Source organism: Microchirus variegatus, assembly GCF_963457635.1.
Source record: "Microchirus variegatus genome assembly, chromosome: 16".
Taxonomy (NCBI): domain Eukaryota; kingdom Metazoa; phylum Chordata; class Actinopteri; order Pleuronectiformes; family Soleidae; genus Microchirus; species Microchirus variegatus.
Genome location: NC_139817.1, coordinates 3,737,040 through 3,763,697, shown reverse-complemented (window position 1 = coordinate 3,763,697; position 26,658 = coordinate 3,737,040). Strand labels below are relative to the sequence as shown.

Here is a 26,658-nt window from a genome sequence, read left to right as displayed (position 1 = left end):
CTCACTTCCTACCTCACGCTCCCTCATTTACATTTAATGTTTACGTTCCCTAACATATCCAGTGACTGTTTCCCTGATTACCTTGTGTTTTTCTCTGGACTTCCACTTCACCTCTCCCCCCTCATGGGGCGGCCATTTTGGCTCAGCGAGGGCCTCCTCCTCCTCAGTGTCAGGCTGCATCACGTCTCCTCGGCTTCAGGCGCCGCTTCGTGACACGGGCAGGTTGTGAAGTCTGAGGCGTCGCGGCGGCGGCGGCGGCAGGAGGTTTTTAAGGCAGCAGTTCAAGGAAGGGATTAGACGCCGCCGCTGATCCCCGGCGTTCCCAGGTTAGAGAGCAGGAGCGGGAAAGGAAGGAAGGAAGGAAGGAGGGAGGGAATAAAAAGGGGGATAACGTTTTTTGACGAGACGGCATCAAACCGGCTTTGGCTACGTCACCGAAAACTTTTTCCAACTCTAGTGGGAGAAGTAGCTCCCTCTGCTGGTGAGTCTGTGAACTCATCCAACTGTTGAGTCACATGACACTTTATCTACACTTTATTACTCCAGAGTTAAATGTGAGTTAAGATAATCCAATAGAAATGAATACACATAGAAGTAAATAGAAACAAATAAATAAATAATAAACTAAAACACGGACACCACACAGTTCTCATGCTGGGTTTAAAAAAATATCGGTTTCAAGACGTGATTTAAACTTTTATATCAGCTCATTTTGTACAAAAAATATAAGATAATAATACAAGGCAAAAATAGACAATATTCCAGACTGTATTTGAATAGAAAACAGATTTTCTACATGCAGGCGTTCCCTGGAAACACAGAGGGAGTGTGTGTTTCTGTCACAGTGAGTGTGTGTGTGTGTGTGTGTTTTCGTAAAATTAAAATAAAGTTTGTGGTTTATAGTAAATGGAAAACGGTTTTTCGTCCAGATCCTGGTTTATTTCTGGTACTGTGTCATCAACACACACACACAGCATCCCTGGCTTTTAATATAATCCAGGCGTTGCCGTGTATATTGAAGCAGGACTGGATTAACTCCTGTCAAACTGTCCAATTATAACGTCACCGCTCCGCTCTTGCTTCTATTCACTTTTCCTGTTTTTTGAGGTTGTTTCTGTGACAATCGTCATATTTATTACACTGAATATGAAGTCATTATTATATATTATTGATTCAAAATTATGGGAAATTTCAAGCCAATTTTTTTGCGTTAAAGCAGAATTGTGTTTATAGTCAATATTATTGATTTCAACACGTTAATGTACGGTGGCCCTGAGGTGCAAAACACAAACGCAAAAGCAAAAAGACGCAAATCACAAACTTAGTTAATGTTTTTGTTTTCTGCTTTTGCGTTTGTGTTTTTTGATTTGCGTTTGTGTTTTTTGATTTGCGTTTGTGTTTTTTGTTTTGCGCTTGTGTTTTTGCGTTTGTGTTTTTTGATTTGCGTTTTTTGTTTTGCGCTTGTGTTTTTGCGTTTGTATTTTTTGAATTACCTTTGTGTTTTTTGATTTGCGTTTTTTGTTTTGCGCTTGTGTTTTTGCGTTTGTATTTTTTGAATTACGTTTGTGTTTTTTGATTTGTGTTTGTGTTTTGTGATTAGCGTTTGTGTTTTGCACCTCAGGGCCACCATATTAATGTCCCTAATTTAACATTTAAAAAAGCCAAATGAAGAAACCAAGCAGGTGTAATCTGAAACGATAATGAACAGTGATTATATTTAATTTGAGTGTGTATTGACAGTGGCTGGGATGGCGTTTGAGATGTGGCCTTCAGGGAGTGTTGCGGAAACGAGTCAGAACTTCTGAGGAACTTGGTTCCACAGAAAGTGGATAAAGATGGAGGACACTGCTGTGTTTAAACTGGAATTTAATGCAGTGTGTGTGTGTGTCTGTGTGTGTGTGTGAGCCGCTGTCACTCGCAGCAGTTTCTTATCTGCCCACCAGTGGCGTGTGGTCAAGAGTTCACAGCCTGCATTCCATCAGAGGTCAGACTCGTTAGTTGTGACCTTGTGATTTAAAAAAACAAACAAAAAACAAATAAATCTCTGCATATTTTTTATATTTTCATTTTGCGTGAAATGAAACTCATGCTTTTCTTTTCCGGGAATCTAAAACCATCACAGAGAAACAAGCTTCTCCTCCTCCTCCTCCTCCTTCTTCTTCTCCCAGACAATGACCATCTCATGATTAAGAGGTCAAAGTTCAGAGCTGGTGACAAGAATGTGGACTGAGAAATGAAGTGGAGTAAAAGTACAAGTTGATAAAAAACAAACAAACTCGTGCCTCAATCTTTCAGCTACTTATTGTAGGTCATTAAAGATTAAATAATAATAGTTTATTAATCTCGGAAAATTTTATTATTTTCCTCGTGCAAAAAGAAGAAATTAATGTTGAGTATGTTTTCAGCTGCGCTAACATGTTTACATTTGAGTTGAGCTAATGCATTAATTAGTGTAGCTGTAAACACACTCAGTGTTTCTGTTGTTTACGTGACGAAATGTGAAAAAGCTCAGTCACTCGAGGACAGTACGTAAACATTTCCTGGCAGATCCTGAAGATTACGCCAACAATTGTGTGTGTGTGTGTGAGTCTGTGAACACAAACACAATCAGAGTCTGAAGAAAGAATGCTGATGCTAACGCTAACACTGCTGCTGCTAACTCGACGTTACGGTGTATTCTTTACGAACAGGCAGCTGCTGAAGCGTGAGAAAGTAGAATAAATTACATTTTTAACCTTTAAAGCCAATTTCACACTAATTACATTCAGAGTGCTGCTGCTAACGCTAATGCTGCTGCTGTTACTGCTGCTGCTAGCGCTAACTTACTTCAATTTGTGTTCACAGAATATCACTTCCACAAAGAATTGTATTTTTGATGCACTAAATGATAAATTAAATGAAAAATAAGAGAAAAGAATAAACGTTGTGTAACATGCCTCAGTAGTGCCCCCAAATGTGAAACCCGGTAGGACAAACGCCAAAACTAAGTTACACCAAATTTCACGAAACTTGGCAGAAATGTGTCACAGGCCAAGACGAACAAAAAGGTCCATTGCGTCCATGGTGTCAACTCAACAGGAAGTCAGCCATTTTGAATTTAGTTAGCAAGAAGTGGCCGATAACTTTGAAAATCAAGTCAAGGGCATAGCGCCACCTGCTGGCAGGGACAATCTGCAGTTTTAATTAAGAAAAAAAACATCCTACTCTTGAGGAAACAGACTTCCTCTTGACTGACTGATTGCAGCTAAACTGGGTCGGTTGGATTTTCCTCTCGATGTGTGACAGATAGTGTCAGATAGAATGTTTTCCTTTTGTACCTGTTTGACTCTGTGTTGTCATTTCGTAGAAACATTGTACATCCACATATCTCTCTAGTGCTCGGTTTAACCTGTTGGATGACACCGGTGTGACCTCTTGACTGAAACCTCTACAGTCCTGGATCAGACCTGAGGGGTAGAACTCTTAACCTGTCCTGCTGCATCGGCGTCCACACCGCTTGTTTTGAAAGTCAGGACGGTCACGACACGTGGAGACACGAGGAACAATAGAGTTCAGTCTCTGCACCAAACTCCATAGACAAAATCACTGTTTTTAGCTAGGAGCTGCTGTGTCGACTGCTGCCTCGTGTGGTCACTTTGTGTCACTGAGGTGAGTCAGGATAAAGGATTTCAGACACTGAAGTCACAAAACAACACATTTGAAGTGGATCAACAACTCCCGCGAGCCGTGACGTTAAATTGTTCATTTTCTCTATGGGGTTTGGTTATGCTAAGCTACATGCTGCATGTGTGTGTGTGTGTGTGTGTGTGTGTGAGACACAGTGACACGCAACCCTAGTAATGCAATCACAACAACAGTAAAGCACAAGCGTGCGTGTCACACTTTGTCAATAGCATCTTTAACTCTGCGGGGAGACTATGCTAATCAGATTAGCGGGGTTAGCGGGGGTCTGGAGGGAGGTGTATGTGTGTGTGTGTGTGTGTGTGTGCGCGACAAGATAGCAGATGTAACAGGCTATACCACCCAGACTGAGACCGTCTGCTTCTCTGATTTCTGTCTGATTGTCTGTCCGTTTGTTTGTTCACAGCCACTTTATTAGGTACGCCTGTCTGACTGTGTGCTAATGGCAATTATTTAATGTAGTTTTCAGTGTTTTAGTACTGCGAGGTTTCATAACAACATAAGATTATGACATGTTACGTACTTGTGTTGTAAACACGGGTGTTCATTTGTCAAGCATCAACTCCGAGGAGACGACAAATGAGTAGGTTAGTTACCGAAACTGGAAATAACTTTGATTACACTTTCTAACCTGAGTGTGTGTGTGTGTGTGTGTGTGTGTGTGTGTGTGTGTGTGTGTGTGTGTGTGTGTGACAGATTACACAAACCAAACCCCGGGCTGCTTTCAAGTCGCAGCAAAGTGCAATTAACAAGCGCTGGTTGTAATTTAGCCGTTACAACAAAATAGAAAAGCTAAACGAAAAAACCTTTGGCTAAGTTTGGCTCGGGACAGAGAAAGCTACGCTACGCTACGGACGTCCTCCACCTGAGTCACTCCCTCTATCCGCAGTCCGTCTGTCTCCACGTCCTCGTCCTCTCGCTGAGCCGCAGATGTTTGGACAAAGACACAGAGACAGAGTGGGTGATGCTGAAATTTCCGCCTCCGCATTCTCTTGGAAATCAACCCTGATGTTAGCCTCGGCTCTAAAGGCCCCGGATCGTAAATCCCCAAAGGAGTAAACCGTCGACGGAGTCGCAGTGGAAACGAGGACATGAAGACGTGTTGAGCTCAAAATAGAAAAGAAACGCACAAATTCCTCTCTGGATATTTTAGGGATAATAATTGACAAAAATAATGACACGGGATTAGAGTCAGTTTTTTTCCAGAGCCATACCTCAAACATTTGTGTCGCCCAGAAACCTCTGGTTTTGGTGGGAGAAGAAGAAGAAAAAAGGAAACAGCAGGTCTTTATTTTTGGCAGACAACGTGGAAGTCTGGCTGCTTAAAGCAGCAGCAGAGGAAGAGGAGGAGGAGGAGGAGGAAGGTGGTGTTGGTGGCTGTGGTGGAGAAGTGTCCATTCCTGGGTAGAGGATTCTGTTTTTGGGTCACAGCAACTCCCCCGTCTGCCTAAATCATCTCTGTCATCCGTCACACAACCATCTCTGAGAGCAGCTCATTGCGTCCCTGTGGCTTCCCCCTGTGTGCAGCAGCCACTTTCAGACATCAACCCTGGATCATTTCCAGGAAACGTGGGTATATTTATTGTCTGGTGCAGCGAGAGAATGTATATGGAACCAGACCCGGATCATACAGGAGCCAGAACGTGGTTATAAATACGCTTTCACAACCCAAACTGTAGCAGAAACGTGGCTTGTTCTACAAATGCGTGAAGTGCATCTACTTCCTGTCAAAAATTAACGGTATTTGCGTTGGATACCGTTTGAAAAAAAAAAAGTATGAAACCCAAAATGACCCCGAACGCCTAAATATCACATAAATACAAAGCACAGACTGTAAAACAGCTAATTTAAGTAGCAACAAAACCTTAACCCTAATCCATCGAATAGAGGTGCGCCAATACTTGCCTTGCTAGCTTGAAGTGCTAGCGATCAACCAGCTAAAACTAACTCCACAGTTTATGAAGTTTACTGAAGATAATAACTGTGAAACTGACGCAATACAGAAAGAACAGCCTCATAGATGTGAAGGAGTAGGGTCAAATACATACTGCATGTGCTTAGCATTAGCTCCGTTTAGCTTAGCCCATAACACCAGCTCACACATAAACCCAAACAGCTGCTTAGCTTTTTAAAAACCGGCTCAAAATAACATCACAGAAGGTTTAAATACGTTTTCATATCTTTAACATAAAGAATTACCGTCCGTAATCGACTACATGCACAGTCACTTCCTGGTTTTCGATAAGCTAACCTGACTATTTCCTGTAAGATGTCAGCCAAAAATTGCAAAGATGTTCCACAGAATTATTGACGTTTTTATTGTTAATGTTACCCTGAAAACGTTTCTGCCTCATATTTTGATTTAATTTAATTTTGGAGTACAGGAACTTTACCTATGAAACACCACGAGACTCCAGATGTGGAAAGTATGAACCAGACCTTAAAAACTTCCATCACTTCATTCATTCAAACTGTAGTTGGCGGGATTATAACAAGAACTGTTGAGTCTCATCTCACTCAGACATTATCTGGAAAACTGACTACAGGTCGAGCAAGAGAAACGCTCACTTGTGGTCATTGGCGTTGAGATAACGTAAGAGCGCCGTCTGGACAAGTTCAGGAAAGACGTCTGAGAGCAGCGAGATGAGACGAGGTGGAGTTTTCTCTTCAGATAGACTTTGTTTACAGTACAAAGTGCATCGCTAACACCTGGAGGCCACAGAGCAGACGAGAATGAAAGGCTTCAACGTGCAGATCCAGAACTCTGGACTCTCTCCAGCTCACTGTCTCGGCCTGAAATCGACTGTTTGCCTTCCAAGTCAATACTGTCCTCTTCCTCCTCCTCCTCCTCCTCCACCTCCTCCTCGGCTTCAGGTTTTCAATAGCCCGAGTCCCCGAGCGTGACGGAGACATTCCCCTCCTTTTTTTCCGGACACACTTCAAAGCTAACGTCAGATGATATTCACAAGGACACATTATTGAGTCACTGTCCAGAGGAGAATCAACGGCCGAGATTAGGATTCCCGTTTCCTACGAGTCACTCGACTAAGCTTGTGTGTGTGTGTGTGTGTGACCTGGTGCCGAAATCTGGGTCAAATTTAAAAAAAGGAGGGTATTTTATTTTAGGGTCCATGCACATGAGAGTAATTTGAGGAGAATCTTACGTTTTTTTGTTCGTACCAGTGGTTCTCAAACCTTTTAACTCACCGACGTTAGCATACAGCGGTGTAAAGCGATAGGGCAAAGTCAGCTACGGACTTTTAGGGTGAATTATGCATACTTTTTTTATGTCGTAGAGGCGTTTGTTTGTCCACGCGAACATTTACGGAGTTTTAGGGGACCTGAATTAGACAAAGAATACGCTACTTTAGGGAAACAACGACGTCATATTCCGCAGCTCTCTCTTGGCGCTGTGGCGATTGATTTACAGATTTACTGACGACTGTCAATGAAAAAGTGAAGTAAAGTCAGTCGGAAAAGACGCTAGCAATCACGAGAACACGTCCTGTCTGTCTCGAATTGTAAAAAATAAAGAGCGGGGAAAACAAATACAGTTGGATGGATCTCACTCGTGCGGCAGAATTGTGCATTTTCCTTCCTGCTTCATACGCGTCAGTTTCTTTTATTGTATCTGGTGTAACGTTACAGCGCCACTCACAGTCCTGGCATATGTACTACAGCGTTTCAGCGGACAGGGAACCTTTTGAAAACGGCAAAGAAGGAAAGTTTGTTTATCGTTCAGTAAAACAGTATTTCTGATTTTTCCGGAAACCTGCGTACCCCTGGTGGTACACGTACCACAGCTTGAGAACCATTGAAACCATGCCATTTTGTTTATGGAAAACAAAAAAAACACCCCTGAAAAAAGATTGTGTAGAGAAAGTCTCTGTTCTCATGTGGCCTTGAACTCCTCACAGACAGAACACTGTGTTTTCGTCTTCTTCTTCTTCTGCCATGGATACTAGAAGTTTAAAAAACCCCATAAAAACATGTTTTATTGTTGCAAAGTGGCGTCTTCCAGTGACAGAGTGGAACAATGAGGAGGCCGAAACAAAACACTGCAGCGCAGAGACGCTCGTGGTCAACCGGCGGCTTTTTCCCAACCACATTCTCTGACACACCCTCCACTTTAGTCTCACTTTTTCTTTTTCTTCTTCTTCTTCTTCTTCTGCTTCTGCCCTCCTGATCTCCCGAAACTTAAAACTGTACGCGAAGCACAATGTAAGACTTGGCCACAGTGGGCTCTCGATGAAAGGATGATTTAAGGCGCAGGGAGAAAGCAGGAATGTGTCTGTGAAGCCCACGGTGTTGTGACATGATCAAAGACGAGCAGCTACTGCATCGACTGCTCTAATCACGAGAGGACAGATAAGGCCAGACGATTGTTGCATACCTTTGTGTTTGTGTGCAGACCGTGGTCTTCAGGAGACTGGTGTGGGACACAACTGTCTAACGTTTGTTGATATTCTTTCTCTTCTGCTTTTCTTACGCTGCGTCTCAGAGAGGGAGCGTTTGTGTGTATACGGCAGCAGAGCAGTGGCGGGCTGTGACCAGCAGCGTTGTATCGCAATATTATTGGTATCATGTATCGCGTATCGTATCATGTGATATATATATATATATGTATCGCGATATGATCACCTCAGAATTATATTGGTGATCACAGATTTGTCGTATTGTGATATTATTGGTATCGTGCATCATGTATCGCGTATCGCATCGTCTGATATACATTATAAAAACTTGTTTTTTGTTTTCTTCACTTAGATATCGCGATGTATCACGATATGATTGCCTCCCAATTATATTGATTATCGCAGAATTGTCGTATCGTGATGTTATTGGTATCGTGCCTCATGTATCGCGTATCGTATCATTTGATATCTTCTGATTCACACGCCTACTAGCAGATATAAAAACGTTTTTTTTGTCATTTTCTTCACTTAGATATTGCACCGTAATGCTATACGATTGCCTTGCCATGATATTGATTATCACAGAGCCGTCGTATCGTGATATTATTGGTATCATGGACCATGTATTGCGTCTCGTATCAGCATATCCTGATACAGTGATATCAGTGATATCCTGTGATTTTACACACCTACAAATAGATTTTCACTTTCACTTTTCACAGATATCGCGATACGATTGTCTCGCAATATCGATTTTTCGCAGAATCGTCGTATCATGGATCATGTATTGCGTATCGTAACGCAAGATTATCCTGTGATTCCCAGCCCTACTGCTAATGCTAATGCTTTTTATGAATTTCTGTTTGACAAAAAGGGACGATAGCGAATATGTAGACTTCAATTTGAGAGTTTGTTTTGCAATCGTCGTATCGTGATATTATTGGTATCGTGGACCACGTATCGCGTATCATGAGAGGTTGTCCTCTGAGTCCTATCCCTAAAAAATATTGATATTTGTGTATGAAAATTTATACTAAAAGGAGGTTAAGTTTGACCCCAAAGTCACGAGATTTGTCGGGGTCTGAAAAGTCGCTAAAGTTGCTAGCATGCGTCTTTTCCCATCAATAACAGAACAATTTGAATCTCCGTCATGTTTACATGTCATGTAACTGTGTAAATCTCGACTTAAACTTCTCCCACCACATTTGGACCGAGACAGATTTACCTAACACATATTTCTAAGGCATTGCTGATTTTCAACGCTTATCCTTTTCCAGGTTTTTTAAAGCCCCTGCTATAAAAACCAGAGGGGGCAACACACACACGATACAACACTAACACTCAGTTTTCATGGTCAACAAATCACCTCGGCTTTAACGGCGGAGCCCGCTCTCTGATTTCCGCCCCGACGTTTGAACGTAAACACTCACACACTGAGGTGCACAGTGTCGCCGAGCCTCGTACGGTTACGCGTCAGAGGCGACCGCTGCCACCGTCGATGCTCACATTCCTCCTCCTCCTCCTCCTCCTCATCAGTCAGTGTTGTTCTTGGCACCCGTGGAACATTCTTACACCTGAACCTGGTGGAAACCGCCGCAGCAGAAACACTCGGCTTCTTCACGCCGCCAGTCGAGCATAAACATACGACGGCGGCGGCGGCGATGATGACGACGACGACGACGATGACGACCGCGGAGGCCTTTAAATCAAAACACAAGAGATCAAGAGTTAAACCAACTGCATGTTTCCATGGACTTGAGCTGCATCAGGGCATGAAGACTGGCTGAGGAAGTCAGGCCTGCCTTCAAAATAAAAGACCCCCCCAATCACATATCAACATAAAATCCCTCTATTGTGTTAAATAATTTAAGAAACATATTGTACACAAAGGAATGAGTAAGGACAAGAAAATTACAAATTTCCAAAGTGTTTATTGCCATATGCAAATAAAAGAAACAAGTTTCCTCTACATTTAAATTTGTTTTTTTTGCCTTCCAGTATGTCTGCAGTTAAAAGAAAAATACCTAAAAGTATATACCTATGAAGTAAAAGGTATAAAGGGTATTTCAACTGAATTATTCACACACTACCAGGTTCCTCTGATACTTTATATTATTTATATAATAAATTAATAAACTATAAACTTAACTTTACTGAACACTCAAGCATTTTGGAGAAACAAAACTCAAAAGACGTTTACTTTGTTCATTGTGGGCTACTGTAAAAACGTAAAATAATACATATAAATAAATACATATAAATGCACTGTAAAAAATAGTTTGGTGATGATCTCGTATCATGTCTTAAGCATTGTGATTAAAAAAAAGTAGTATAATTATTTTTATCTAAATGTTTTTGCCAAATTAAAACCAGGTCCCCAAAATGTTACAGACTGGATTGACATGTTTTGTTTTGAAAAGTACCACCGGAAGTGGCGTGTCTCACCCGCGCGCGCTTTCCCACCGTCGCGAGACAGAGCTGAGGAGCAGCGGAGCTCCTTCTCTCAGATGAACCAGCGCGCGCACAGAGACGCACTCAGCCCCGGAGCTCCGCATCGCGTCCTCCGCCTCCTCGCGCGGCGCATGGATCCTCCGCGGACGCCGCGAGTCTTTGGATAAAAACCGTTGGATTTTCTTTTTACGCGCGTACGATGGGATTATACCGGCGCCGTGGACGCGTGCAGCAGCAGCAGCAGCAGCAGCAGCAGCCTTGATGGACAGCATGTCACCGCAGCAGGGGACGATGGGACAGAACAGGTCCGACTCTCTGTCCGGAGACAGGAAGCCGCTCCCCGAAAACAAAAAGGTAACAACAATGGATGGAGCCGCGGACACGCGCCGCTGCGTCCTGACGCGTGCGGATTTGCTCTTTTACGCGCGGCGAGTCCAGGTGTTTCCCAGCGAGATTTTAATCCGTGTTTTCACATTAAAACCGCGATGACGCGATGAGGATTTTTACAGTGTCTGTGATTTCAGTAGCGAGATTAAGGCAGATTAGAGATTATTAATGGTTTGAATCCAGGGCTGCTGGATGTGCATTATTGCACGTTTGTCTGAATAATCTTGATTAGTGGAGTTGTTTGGTCTGTTTTAGAGCTGATACTGGATAATAACATCATCAGTGGTTTTTGTCAAAGAGTTTTTACCATTAATAATCCACTGTTTTTTTTGTTTTTTTTTTTATTTCGTGATTATTCTTACTATTTTACAGACATTTTGCAGCTTTAAAACTGTGAAATCTTTATATTTAGTGACATTATTCTCCCTTTGTGACTTTGGTCAAAGTCGACACACATTTATCATGAGTGACAATCTGACTGTGACTGAGGCTGATCACGATAATCTCTGCTGATTGTGACTGATTTGTCAATCACACACACACACACACAAACACAGAGGAGTGACGTCACTCTTCTTCATTCCAACACACCTGAGCTATATTTATATATCTCTATTATATATCTATTTATATACATGCATGACTTTTCATGCACTCTGCGTTATAATGTCCTGTGTTTGATTTGTGGACGCTGAGATTTTCTGTGATATTGTAGGAAACAGCGCCCCCTTCCAAAAAAACGCCCAAATGCAGGACAAAAAAGAATCATCAAATAATATTTTATGATATTAAAGCTATTAAATATGCCCCATTGTTTTAAATGAAAATAAAATCATAAATATAATCTGCTTTATTGCCAAAATAGATATAATAATAATTACAATGTGTGCATTTATTCATGATGTCAAAAGTGCAGCAGCTTGTTCTTCTTTCACCTAACGTGTATTAATTGTATAAATATAACTGCTACTATGAAATATACCACTATTTCATTCCAAGAAAACTGCTATTAATAGTTTTGAATGAAAGTAGTGTTAAAAGAATTTTCATTTACAGTGCGTAAAAGTTCTTTATTAACCTTTTTTTGTCACTCTCTACAACATTGAAATGCTAAATCGGCAATTTTCCAACTAATTCATATTCAATGGAAAATAAGACAGTAACAATATGGAATATTCTATAGGATAACGTACAACAATCAATTGTCCCGATGCGTGCGTTGTTTAAATCGCCTGGAGAATGAAGATAGCAAACGGCCGGAAATAGTCATCGCTGACTCGGCATTCCGAGCTGATATCAGAAAACAGGAACGCTATAGGTGGAAATGCCGACTCAGCATTCCACCACTCAGAGATCAGAGATCAAAGATTCTAAGGCAAGAAAGGCAACTATTTGACAAGAATTAGCAAAAAAGACTTGGGAAATCAAATTAAAGCTTAAATATGTAATATACTTAAAACTGTGTTCCATTTATGTCGGAACTCGGAAGTCGGTAGAATCCCATGTTGGGCTTGGTGAGGTTGTTTCCAAGTGAGAAATCCGAGTTCCAAAGTCTAATTTTAGTCAAAGCCCAAGACAGTAATGAAGTTTTCTGATTTTCATGTAAACACGTTAGTCCGACTAACATCAAGCTCGTCTTAGTCTGACTAACATACATGGTTAATGCCATTCATAGTCCGATTACTCTTGCATGTATGCGCTTGATCGGACTGCAGTGCTGTTGCCGGACAAGAGCAAACAAATGGCGTCGGTGAGAGGGAAAGCTACGGAGAGCTTAGTCAGACTAAGGTCCTTAGCTGGACTAAACAGTTGCTGAGTGTTTGTCGTCGTTTGTCGCTGCAGCTGCCTTCATTCAGATTTGTCCGGTTTGGTTTTGTGCGGCGTGCGTCAGCTGTGTGAATGTGGATCGTCCACATGCCTCCCTTCACTCACTCACTCACTCACTCACTCACTCACTCACTCACTCACTCACTCACTCGTTGTTTTTCTTCACATGCGTCTCATGTCCACAGTGCGACGGCTTCACCTCCAGCTGAGTGTGACAGCATGTTCACTATGTTCAAGCTGGAATGTCGGAGTTTCTGTTTTTGATGCTGAAAACCAGGGCCAGACCAAGCCTTTATGGGGCCCCAAGCTGAATTTGAATTGGGGGGGGGGGATGTCGGGGGCCCCCAGCAGCCAATGAGTTCACCTTCTGCCTTGGGCCGGCTCTGCATAAATCTGCAGTTTGGCTTTAACAAATATAGCTGTATTGCGATTGACTTCTCTGATGTTTGTGTATGTAAATGTGCAGTTGAAACAGGTGTATCTAATAAATTGGACCCACTTGTCTGTGTGTCTTCCTGTTGTCCCTCATGACTGCAGCCGGTCACTTCTTCTTTTTCCTCTCCCTGTGTGCACACACTGAATAAATGCTTTTAAATCCATTATTGTCTCCATAAACGACTTGACCTTTGACCCTCGGTCTTGTACTGACCCATATCTCTGTCTCTGTGTCTATGACCGTTCAGAAGATGAAGACATTGGCTCAGAGACGACAGTCGGCTCCTTCTCTGGTCATCAGTAAAGCACTTACCAGGTCCAGAAGCACGTCCAGGTATGAGCGCGCACACACACACACACACACACACTGGATTTTATATCTTACTGGGGACACAACATGGACATAATGATGCATATAATAATCTATTATTCAAAAAAATAAATAAAAAATAAAAGCTCCGCTAAACTTTGTTAAACTTGAGAAGAAATTCATGTGACTTAAATATAAAAATTAATATTGTGACTTAAATATCATGACTTAAATATCGTGATAATATTGTGACTTAAATATCATGATAATATCAAGACTTAAATATTGTGATAATATTGTGACTTATATCGTGATATCGTGACTTACACATCATGACTAAAATATCGTGATTATATCGTGACTCAAATATCGTGATTATATCGTGACTCAATTATCGTGACTCAAATATTGTGACTCAAATATCGTGACAATGTTGTGGCTTAAATATCGTGATAATATCGTGACTTAAATATCGCAATAATACCATGACTTAAATATTGTGACTTACATATCTTGACTTACATATCTTGACTTAAATATCGTGACTTAAATATCGTGACTTAAATATCGTGACTTACATATTGTGACTTAAATATCATGACTTCAATATCGTGACTTACAAATCGTGACTTACAAATCGTGACTTACATATCGTGACTTAAATATCGTGACTTAAATATCATGACTTCAATATCGTGACTTACATATCGGGGCCCAGATATCTGATGTCTGGTGGGCCACTTTTGGCCCACGGGCCACCAGTTGCTGACCACTGCTCTACTGGCTGCAGACAGAAGAAGAAATTCATGTGTTCACTCACCGTGTCTTTGGCGTTTGCAGTTTGAAATTTGAACGCCGGTCAAAAACCAATGGGGAATATTTTTTGTTTTAATGGAATGGGATTGGATTGGATGAGGTATCACGTACTGGAGCTTTAACTGCGTGAAGACATGAATGTTTGAGAGAATCTGGTTTAAATGACTAGAATGAGAAGAAGAAGAAGATGATGAAGAAGAAGAAAAGTGGCACACGTGGTTTCACCTCCTTTTCCCCACGATGTTCCCTGAAAACATTCCTGACTCATTCATGGATTAGAGGCTGGATTTCCCTCTCCCACTCCCACAGCTATCAGGACTTTCATCACCCTCTCCTCACCCTCTCCTCCTCCTCCTCACCCTCTATCACACAAATCCCTTCCTCTTCCTTTAACACGGTCGGAAATAAGCCATTACAAACCCCTGGAGGAAAACATGGATTTACTCCGTGTTTTACTTATCTCTCTTTTTTTGCCGGAGCCAGGTCTTTTTCTTTTTTTCTACATATATATTTAGAGACGGTGTTTGTGTTTCAAAGATCGGAGCATGTTGTTGGAAAATAAGTGAATTAGTCGCACACAGAGAAATGAACGGATTAAAGAAAGATCTGAGAGGAAGTGCTGCAGGACTCTGTCACGGCTCCACTCCAGACTCCAGACTCCAGACCTGGTCCTAATGTTTACGTTCACATGTGTCTGCAGAGACAGATCAGGTTCTGCTGCTGGACTGACAACGTGTGAGTGTGTGAGTGCTGAGAGACACTTTTCACACACTCAATGTGTGTGTGTGTGTGTGAACTTTAGGACCTTTAAACACTGACCTTGTCAGGACCAGTCGTCCTCATGAAGACCAAAACCAGGTCCTAATGAGGTTAAGGTTAAAGCTTTGTTTAGTCAAGTTAGTCGATGTTGGTGCAGAAAGATGAGTGAATGTTTGAGTGAGTGAGTATGTGAATGTGTGAGTGAATGAATGGGTGAATATATGAGTTAATGGGTGAATGTGAGTAAGTGAATGTGGGTGAGTGTGTGAGTGAATGGGTGAATGAGTGAGTGAATGTGTGAGTGAATGAATGGGTGAATATGTGAGTTAATGGGTGAATGTGTGTGAGTGACTGGGTGAATGTGTGAGTGAATGGATGAATGTGAGTATGTGAATGTGGGTGACTGGGTGAGTGGGTGAATGAGTGAGTGAATGTGTGAGTGAATGGGTGAATGTGTGAGAGAGTGAATGTGTGAGTGAATGGGTGAATGTGTGAGTGAATGGGTGAATGTGTGTGAGTGACTGGGTGAATGTGTGAGAGAGTGAATGTGTGAGTGAATGTGTGAGTGAATGGGTGAATGTGAGTAAGTGAATGTGGGTGACTGGGTGAGTGTGTGAGTGAATGGATGAATGTGAGTAAGTGAATGTGGGTGAATGTGTGAGTGAATGGGTGAATGTGTGAGAGAGTGAATGTGTGAGTGAATGGGTGAATGGTAAAAACTAGTGTAAAGCAGCTTTGGTGTGTGTGTGTGGGGGGGTGTGTGTGTGTTAAAGAAAGTTGGACAGAGCACAGACGGAGGTCGAGACGTTCAAGACACTGAAGGACAAACAGAGTTTGACAGACAGCGTCTGACCACGGTGTGTGTGTGTGTGTGGAGATGTGGAGCCAGGCCTTGACACTCTCAGCCGTCACCTTTGACCTTTGACATCATCCCATCAGGAGGAGAACGGGTCAGTGGACGAGAGGAGGAGGTCGTGAGGGGTCGACACCTCTCGTGTGTGTGTGTGTGTGTGTGTGTGTGTGTGTGTGTGTGCGTGTGCGTGTGCGTGTGTGTTTGTGCGTCACAGTGGGGCAGAGACGTGAAATGGTGATGTGGTCAGGTGACTCACAGCAGGTAGAGGTGAAAGGTCGCGTGTCTTTATTGCAGTTTCTGGTGTAAGAGCGTCCTCATGTCTTCAAAACTTCACAATAAAAGTCTACTCTCGTTTCAGCCTTTAAGTGAAGTCTTAAGTGAGAAGAGGAAGGAGGGTTGATAGATGTGTAGTCCAGCTGTTTGTCCAGCTGTTGTCCTCTGGGAGTGGACGTCTTACATCTGGTGGATCTTGCCTCCACGTTTGAAACAAATGTGCTTTTATTCTGAAATTCTCTTTTGTGTCCAGTGTTGTAGTTTGTGATTAATGTTGATCAGATGAGTTGACCCTTGGTATTCAGACTTAAATATTCATGACAGCGGCTCATTAGTATGCGCTCTTGTTGCCACCGTGTCTGTGTTGTGTTGTTGTTGTGTTGTGTGTTTTTTTTTTGGTTGACAAAAGGTCGGCCATGTCTGTGCGAAATGCGATTTATCAACATCACATGACGCACAAAGGAGCCATTAGCTGCTCGTCCGTCAGACTGAATGGACGAGCGTCTCAGCCGTCAATCTGACATTCACCAGTGAACGATGTGCGGTGAATACGGAAGACGTTGTCCTTTTATGTGCGATATGTGAAAGGGTTCTTTACAGGAAGCTTTGTGTGTGTGTGTGTGTGTGTGTGTGTGTGTGTGTGGGCTCATTTCCTGGATCCGTCTTCACCATAAAGAACAGACGACGATGTGTTTTCTAGATGTTGAACTTGGTTAGAGATGGAACTGATACTGATACCAATATCAATATTGACACCAATACTGATCTCAATAGTGATACTAATACTAATACTAATTATAATACTGATATTGATACCAATACTGATACTACTACTGATATTGATAATACATTGATAATGATACCAATACAGTTAGTGATACCGATATCGATACCAATACTGATACTGATAGTGATACTGATAGTGATTCTGATAGTTATACTGATAGTGATACCAATACAAATACTGATACTGTTATCAATACCAATAATGATACTAATACCGATACTGTTATCAATACCAGTAATGATACTAATATCAATATCAATACTGATAATGATACCAATGCCAATACTGATAATGATACTGATATTGATACCAATACTAATACTGATACTGAAAGTGATACCAATACTGATACCAATACTGATAGTGATACCAATACCGATATAGATACCAATATTGATAGTGATTCTGATTAAGAAGACAGACCATACGGTTTTTTTTCCCCCAATAATTAATTTATTTACGCAAATTATCATTTGTTATTACCAAATATAGTATGAAATATTTCTTGGTATCAGCCCTTGAACATAATTATCAGTCAGTTCATACAATAATCTGACTATAATCCCTTTCATTCAGGACCATTTAATAAGAGCGTTGTCATCAGCATACAGTGAGATTTGTCATATACTCTGGTGTCAGACGACAGAAACTGTCCATGACGACAAATCCAGTTAAAGGAGTGAAGCTTTGAAGCCGTCAGAGAGTCTTTTTGAAGCTTCTTTAGAGAAGGAAAGTGTGGACAAACCAAAGAGGGACGAGACGGGAGGGGAAATATGGACTCGTGTCCAAGGATGACGTCAGGTCGTAGCTGGTCGAGCTGACACCGTAAATAAAGATTTACACGTCGCCATAAAAGCCTTTGAGTTAAAGGAGAAAAGTTCTGCACATGTTTTCAAAGAAGATGGAAAGTATTCTGTGTCTCTGTCCTTCTGTCCTTCTGTCCTCCACTCGTGTCCCTCGGCTGCTTAATTGGCCACATTCATCGCGTTTAATTGAATTTGGCGCAGCTGCCTTTTTGATTTATTTTTGGGCGACACACAAAGACAAAGACAAATAAACGGGGAAGCGCTGCAGTGTGGTCGTCTGGTCTTTGTTAATTATTACGTAACTAATCGCTTACGCAACGTCGCTGCAAGGACTTTGGACGTAAGAGCGAATTCTTGCTGCTCTGAAAATGCTTTTATTTTGAAGGTTATGAAAAAACTGATTGTATTTCCTCGCTATAAAACATGATTTTGATTAGTTGATAGCAAAATTCCACCTCTGTTAATGTGATAAAAAGAATGAAATAATCTTTCAAGGTACATTTAAATATTCATAGTATTTTCCACAGGTTCAAGGTGCTTGAAAATCATTACCAATAACCTTAAAAGTGCTTGAATGTCCAGTATAGGGCTTGAAAAACATTTTAGTTTGTTTAATATGGTAGAAAGAGTGAAATTATCTTTTTAAGTATGTATATAAATAAACAGTTCAACACAGGTGGAAAGGTGCTTGAAAATCATTCCAAAATAACCTTAAAAGTGCTTGAATTTTGGATATAGTGCTTGAAAAACATGTTTTTCTTCTTTTAATGTGATAGATTATCTTTTTGAGTATGAATATACATAAATGTTACTTTACCACAGTTGTAAGGTGTTGGAAAATCCTTAAAAGTGCTTGAATTTGACCTTGAAAGAAGGTGCATGACCCATGTTTGCTGAAGGCGTGAAAAGTGGGGAAACCTTGAAGCGATGCTGGTGTGGTGGGCGTGTGTGTGCGTGACAGAGCAGAGAGTGTGTGCGTCTGTGTGTTATTGTTTGTGTACACGAGAGCGACTTAGCCGGTTCTAAATACGCGCACATGTGCGTCTCCGTCCGCAGAAGACATTTCGGGGGCTTTTATCTGGCCGTGGAGCGTAAACAGGAAAGGATGGAGCTCTCCAACTATTTCCTGTGCCACCAAAGAAAGCCCCTCTGTTTCCACGTGTCCGTCAGCGGCTCACGTCGACAGCAGACGAGCAGATTTATTTACACTTTTATCCAAAAGAAGACCAACGAGGTCTTGCGTTACCCAACTGTGTTTGACTTAATAGAGTCATCTTTGTAAAGGAACATTAAAATAATACATAACAGATTTTCTGCAAACAATCGAGTCCAAAAGGCCGTTAATTCTTTATTGAGCGAGCTCGACGATCATTGTTTGTGCGGTTTGAGTGAAAAGCCACAAAATAATGATGGGAATATTCCACTGTCGGACTTTGATCGCGCTCCTTTTTTTTCCGCCTTCTCGTTACGTAACTGCTGCCGAAACAGGACGTTTAAGGTCAATTCGATCAAAGGCAAATCAGACAAACCTCAACTTGATAGACGTGATTTAATTCTTTGTTATATAAGTTTTGTTTTTGCGACAAACGACGTTAAGAACAAAGCGCCAGTCACGGGAACGTCGTTAGCGCGTTTAACCGACGATGCTAGCAGATGACCACAACTTGTTTAGTGGTTATTAAACATGTTAAACAACATAAGTAATGAGATAATGAAACTTATTATGTTTTTTTTTTTAGAACGGAAGTTTTGCACTCATTTCCCAGCTTTCTTCCATCATGATTGTTCTCTTCTATGCAGATGATACGCTCTCTTCAGACTCATACACTTTCACTGGCACAATTAGAATGGATTTAGTCCTACGTTTTGAAATGGATGTAATTCATGTGACTGTTTAGAGGGAAACGGACAATAAAGTACGATTTGAGTGGACACCAGACTGCTAATTAGGTGTAAATGAGTTTGACCGCAAGTTCAAACTGCGAAGATTCGGTGTGAAAGTTAAACAACATGTTTTGTCACTCGTGTTAATTCAATAATGAGATAATGAAACTTATTATGTTTACTACTTGGAAAGGAAGCTTTGCACTCATTTACCGAGGTTAAATGTTCTCTTCTATGCAAATACACTCTCTCCACTTTTAACGTTTTTTTCAGTTTTCTTCAATATAGACGGATATGTCGATGTATCGCTGTATGTTGATTATGACGGAATGGTTGTATCGCGATATTATTGGTGGTATGGTATCATGAGGTTTGCAAAAACTGACCACAGAGACGTTAAATAACGTTTCTCAAGACTTTGAGAGATTGTGTTGCAACCAGAAGACTTATGTCCATTTCTTAGATACAGACAATAAACATGGCAGAGTCGTTAATCTGCACTCTTGGGGGAGATTGCAGATTGTGGAATAAAGCAGTTGGACGTCAGTTTCTTCTGGCTGCCGCTCTGACAGACTTTAGCTCAATTGTAGTTTCTGCAGTAGTCGAAGACGATTTAAGACCCAACTATATTCGACGCTGTGGTCCTGAACCTGTCCGCGTCTCCAAACACAAAACGCGTCCAAAACCACAAACGTCTCCTCTGGGGATCAATAAAGTTCGTGTTTGACTCTGTGTGTTTCTCCGTCTCTGCAGGGAAAGCTGCCTGACGCCGCTCAGCCCAGAGTCCAGTCCGCTGGTCCAGGCCTTCCTGGCCGAGAGTCCGGGCCGCCTTTTCCTGGGCCACGCCCAAGCCCAGCTGAAGACGGGCCTGCAGACGCAGGAGAGACACCTCCTGCTCTTCACGGACGCTCTGCTCGTCGCCAAGGCCAAGTGAGTGAGACGGCGTCGCCCTGCGTGTTCTGTGAAATGTGTGTTTTTGTGGCCGTGCGAGCGAGACAGAAAATTGGGACAGTGAGACGTAAACAGGCGAGAATGAAACCAAGATGGGGACATTTAGACGGTTCCTACGAGACGGATCGCAAAAACAATAGACTGGGTTTTACTTAAATACCTGAATCAAAACGCACCAAAGATTCTTCAAATACCACTTTAGAAATGTGATATTTGAGGCAAAAGTTGACTTTCTTTCATTTGATTGTTCTCTTCTATGCAGATGATACGCGCTCTTCAGAATCACAGTGTGACACTAGAATAATTAAGTATATGTGAAAATATAGAATACGTAGATGGTGGTGTTGTGGAAGTAGAAGTTTACCACCAGGGGGCGACGCCACTGGCTGCAAAACTTCTCACTCGACTCACTTCCTCGACAAAAATGACTACGATAGCGAAACGAAACAACTGGTGATTCTTTTCATTTACATCATCTGCCTGTAGCGCCCCCTACTGCTTATTCTGGAACAGACCCTGGAAATGTGAAACAACCTTTTTTATTTAAAAATATTCTCTAAATTATATCTTTTTATCTTTATAAATTAAATATATTTATAAATAAGTGCAAAATTAGTTAAAGGTGCCATATGTAAGAATGTGGCCAAAAATGGTTACTACATTCAAATTCAAAATACCGAGGTCTTCATGGTTTAGTTTTCTGACGTAACTGGCAACCTGTGGTTGCTCGGCAGCCGAGACTCTACTACCGCCACATGCCAAAACATGATTTCAAAACATAAACATGATTTGCAGTCTGCAAAATATTTAGATTTATTACATAGTGCACCTTTAAAAGTATACTTTTCTTCTCAAGCAAAATTATAGTTCCATTACTTATATATTTACCCTAGTCATATACATATTATAATATATAATATAATATAATGTGTTTTCTTTGACCGAATCTTTCAAAATGTTGTTAAATTTAGACTTAAACTTTTTCCTGGAGATGCCTCTTTCCCTCCTCTCTCCTTCCCCTAAATCTCCTCCTCCTCCTCTCTCCTCTCTCCTCTCTCCTCCCTCATTCCTCCCCACAGTATATAATTATTTCCCAGCCAATTAAATCCATATGAAGCCTGGCTCGGATCAAAGCCACGCTGGCCTGACTCGGGGTCTACGGCGCCCACACAACTGCGACACACACACACACAAAGTTCACAAATAGAAGCCCGGAGAGGTTTTTTTTAAAAGTCTGCAAACACATGAACACATGAACAGACATGTGCTGTGTGTACTGTACATACACACACACATACACACACACACACACACACACACACACACACACACAGCAAGACCTCTGTGGTCCGTCCTGCGAGTCATGTGCCAGTGGGCGGAGTTGACCCTTCCAGCGCCGAGTATAAGCTATAATTGGTTTTATTACATTGCGGCTGAACACAGGGTGCGTTAGAGGAATGCGTGTTGGCATGTGTGTGTGTGTGTGTGTTTCACGGCATGTGTGTGTGTGTGTGTGTGTGTGTGTGTGTGTGTGTGTGTGTGTGTGTGTGTGTGTGTGTGTGTGTGTGTGTGTGTGTGTGTGTGTGTGTGTGTGTGTGTGTGTGTGTGTGTTCCCCCCTCTGTAATCACAGATTCAGCGGTATATAAATATATATATATATATATATATATATACTTCAGCAGCAGCAGCTTGGTTTAACCTCTGGAGAAGGGGGGGGGGGGTCCAACAAATTTTTAATATATTGCTTCTATATTAAGTCTTTTAAAAGTTTGACATGTGGTGGAGTTTTATAGCGACTGTGTTCTTTCAAGAAAACTGAGATTGAAAGCTAAGCGGATCTCAAACGCTTCCTTGTGGAACTCCTTCATGTTGTTTCTAATGGAAGCTTTTAGCATGGAACGATTTCGTGTTTAAACTTTTCTTAAAGCAATAATTTAAATATCTTATCTAATATTAGGCCCTTAAGTTCCCGTTTTCTCTAATTTAAGTTAAAAAATTGGACGTTTTTAACGGAAAAGTCCTGTTTTTTTCTTTGTTTTTGTCGCAGGTCTCAGACTCATTTTAAAGTGAAGGCCCAAGTGCGAGTGTGTGAGATGTGGATGGCCAACTGTTTGGACGAGGTGTGTGAAGGTAGCACCATCCCAGAGAGGAGCTTCGTCATGGGCTGGCCCACCTGCAACTGTGTCGCCACCTTCAGGTACACACACACACAGACTTTCGTACACTTTATCTTAAAAAAGTAGATTTTTTTTGAAGATGCCTCTTTTGAAATGTGGTTTAATTTTTCCGAAATGTTTAGATTTAAGGCTAGGACACATGAGAACAAGTTTAGGAGAATCTGTAATTCAGTTTTTTATCGTGTTAGCCTTTTTAGCCACACAATCAGTGTTTTTAGGAGCCCTGAAATGCACCACCCTTGCCTTTTCTTGTACAAGCAATACACACATTTGGGAAAACAATAATCTCGTAGTCTTCTCTGTTTTTTTGGCAGCGTTGCAGCGCCACATACAGGCCTACAATATATACTACTGCATTTAGAGTCATTTAAGGTTGCTTTGTGTGTGTGAAACAATTCCGTGTTTTTAAGACCAAAAGAAACCCCCAAAAGTTCTGTTTCTGTGTCCAAAACGAGGCCTCAATTAGAAAAAGAGTGAGTCAGAGCATCTGCATGTATGCATTCATGTATTGCATGTTATTAAATGTCTCTCTGTGAGGACACGATGTCCTGTGGTGCAGATGTTGGAACATTGAACGACCACAGAATCTTTGTGTCGAGGCATTTGTTTCAAGTCATAAACACAGAGTAAATATACGCTTTATGCTGCCGTTCATTTACACCTGCTTCACTCTCCTTCATGTCTTCATGGAATCCACCCAGCTATAGAAATCCACAGCTCCGGGGGCAAAGTCTTGCCATTTCTTTCCCAGCCGCGGTTGTTTAACTGCTGCCTTTGACTTGATTTGCTCTGATTATGTTTGATTGCTCACTTTTTTTCTTCTTCTTCTTCTTCTTCAGCTCCGAGGAGCTCAAGGACAAATGGCTGACACTCATCAAAAGGTAAATACTCGCCTCAAACCCTCCAAAGCTAATCTGTTCATTTTTGCTGTTTAAGTTTATTTTCCTCCGCCTGAAATTGAATTTCACATGAGTGATTCAATAGAAGTCCACATGAGACTGATTTGTGAAATCCGAACCATCGGGACGAAACGCTGAGATGATATTTTTAAGTGATGGCATATTCAAAACAATCTCTCTAATCTCATCCCGTCTTCCTTCCTTTGTTTTTGCTCAAACTTTCAGTCGCATAAGTGAGGGGAAAGAGAAAGATGACCCCAAGACCATTCCACTCAAGATATTCGCAAAAGATATCGGGAACTGTGCATATGTAAGAAACCCCTTCCTTCCTCTGCGCGGAGACTAATAGGATTTGATGGCCTTAAGTGGATAATTGATGATATCGCTCACAGTGCAAACTCCAACATGTTTCCAACAATATTTCCACCAGGCCAAGACGCTCGCGGTCAGCAACACTGACAGCACCACTGATGTCATCCGCATGGCTCTGCTGCAGTTTGGCATATCGGTGAGTAAACAGTGCTGATGCTGATTATATCTGAGATACTTCAATGTGATTCAGGGCGAAATCAGTGATCAAACATCTGCTTCTGATCTATCTGAAGATGTATTTGCAAATGCTTTATAAAAGTTTTTTGTATACCAACTGGGATGAAAATTTGTGCCGCTTTTTCAACCTTTTTTCTCTACGGAGCTCCCCCTACAGTTTGGGAGTACATATTCGTCTACTGCTTTATCCCCATTGTTAGCCATGTCCATGTCGGTTGGCGTCTATTTGGCGTGCTTCCGTTTCCTCTTCCTCGCTTCCTCCAACAACGGTTTTCTGTCATGAAGAACATCTAACCCCCAACCCCAACCCCAACCCTAATCCACCCAATGCAACAAGACATTTAACCATCACAAGATACCTTGATCTTCTTGGTCTCCACCTGGTTTCGAGATGTTGAACCAGGAAGATACCTCATAAAGAGATTCATCTGGATGTAAACTGAGTTTGTTAAACCCGGTTCCTGTTTTTCCTCCTGTCTAGGGTTGTGTTAAAGACCACCGGTTGTGGGTGAGCTCCAGTAAGGACGACCCTCCGTACCCTCTAATCGGTGAGTCCACCTGTCACCGTCTTCCTGTTTAAAAACCTGATCAATGAAAGTCCAAAAGTATCTATTACATAAGCCTATCCAAAAAACAACAACAAATGAAGGAATATTTTGGAAAATTGGGTGGAAATTATTCGTCGTGGGAGGTCACTGCTGAACAAAAAAACATCTGGGAGCGTTTTTTGTCACAGCGGTATTTCGACTTTTGTTTTTCTTTTATTCTCTTTCCTTAATTTTTTTCGCTGCGTAATTATCACAAGATTCCTGACATCCCAGCACATTTCCCAGAACACTATGGAGTTTTTCTTTCTTTGGCTCAGCGTGATATGCACAGGCTGCACACATACTCGACCTCTCCCCTCTGACCTCTGACCTCTGCACCCTGACCCTCTCATGCAGGCCACGAGTTTCCTTTTAGCATCAAGATGAGCCACATTCGGGACGGTGGGAGCAGCAGTGGAGGACCAGGAGGAGGAGGAGGAGGAGGACGGGATCCAACCAGTCCCTGCACAGACTGTCCAGAAGTCCTGCTACTGGACCAGTGTCTCCCTCCTGACACCCAGTGCCAGTTTATCCTCAAGCACAACAAAGTTGCACCAGGGCAGTCTCAACTTATAGGTAAGACATTCAAACATGACTGTTTCCAAAGTTGGTACCTTCAAATACAACACTTTCCAGGCCAGCTGGTGGCGCACTTTTGTTCTAGTTACTCGACCTTTATGCAAGGAAGAGCTCAGGTATCCATGCAAGTGCAGTACCTTAAACTCCCAAAGAAATCCTTACTTCTGGAATGGAATGTGACTTTAAGTGTGAATGTGTGGGACACCAGACCGAGGCGGAGCATTATTTTAGCATGAATGGAAGGAAATGGAGACATTTAAGGTATTTAAAGCGTCACTTAAAAAAGGCAAGGGATTCTTCAGGACGCGTCTGCGGCGGTGCTACCAAGAAGAATCCGAGGAATTCAAAGGCAGAAGGAGTGAGTGCAGACAACAGACATGAACTTAACATAAAACATAGACAAACCTTGGGGTTTATTTTGGATTCAAACACTTTTTCTGGTACAAAATGAAGTTGTTCAGTCTCAGCATGTCGGGTTTCGGATGTCACATATCAGGAATCCGTCCACAAATCTGTCCACAAATCACCCTGAAACCAAAACGAGAAGTATGAGGATACAGAAGTGTTGATGCAGAACCAAAAAGTACTTCCCTAAACACTGTTTCACTGACATCAACAATTTCCCTTTGTTTTCGTCTTAATAATCTGAGACGAACAGCGAGTCGCCCGTCGAAGCTCGTTCCGAGGAGAAGAACAACAAACGGGGCCAGCGAGAGCGGTGGGAACGGCGGTTTCAGCGGACAAGGGGTTAAGGCAGGGGTTGGCACGGACGCAGTGTCAAAATAAGAAAAACAATAGACGCGCATAGAAGAGGAAGAAACCCCAGAAAGGACGGATGAGTGTGAGAATAGGAAGACGGAAAGTGAAAAGAGGTGACACAGCTATTGAGTAAATCTGGAGGTCAGTGGAGGTGAAGGAAAAAGAAACAACAGACCGTAACAGATGGAGAGAGAGAGAGAGAGAGCGGGGGAACGTACAGACGAGACAGTGGAGGGACAGACATGAGGACAAGCCGCGGGTACAAATATGATGGTGGAAAAAAAAAAGAAAAGAAAAGGAAGAAGGAGATGGTGAGGTTTAGAGGAAAACAAGTCGAGGAGGAAAAGTGTGGCTCCAGTTTGCCCAACCACAAGCTGAGCCTCAGATTCCTCTTGCGTAATCTCACCATACCATCTCTGGCCTCCGTCAAAGTGCGAATCATTCGCACCCAAACCCCGAAAGCTAATGAACG

General features: G+C 42.0%; 1 protein-coding gene across 1 annotated transcript in view; it reads left to right on the top strand.

Annotated features, from left to right (window-relative positions):
• arhgap20 (Rho GTPase activating protein 20) overlaps window positions 1–26,658 on the top strand; it is a gene marked incomplete at both ends in the record, with an annotated part of 44,507 nt that overhangs the window by 5,001 nt on the left and 12,848 nt on the right. The window contains 8 exons of the mRNA XM_083902588.1: window positions 13,445–13,530; window positions 20,438–20,614; window positions 22,684–22,833; window positions 23,653–23,694; window positions 23,938–24,022; window positions 24,143–24,220; window positions 24,743–24,809; window positions 25,206–25,424. Coding sequence (XP_083758714.1) covers window positions 13,445–13,530; window positions 20,438–20,614; window positions 22,684–22,833; window positions 23,653–23,694; window positions 23,938–24,022; window positions 24,143–24,220; window positions 24,743–24,809; window positions 25,206–25,424 — 904 coding nt within the window. The remainder of the gene's footprint in view (window positions 1–13,444; window positions 13,531–20,437; window positions 20,615–22,683; window positions 22,834–23,652; window positions 23,695–23,937; window positions 24,023–24,142; window positions 24,221–24,742; window positions 24,810–25,205; window positions 25,425–26,658) is intronic.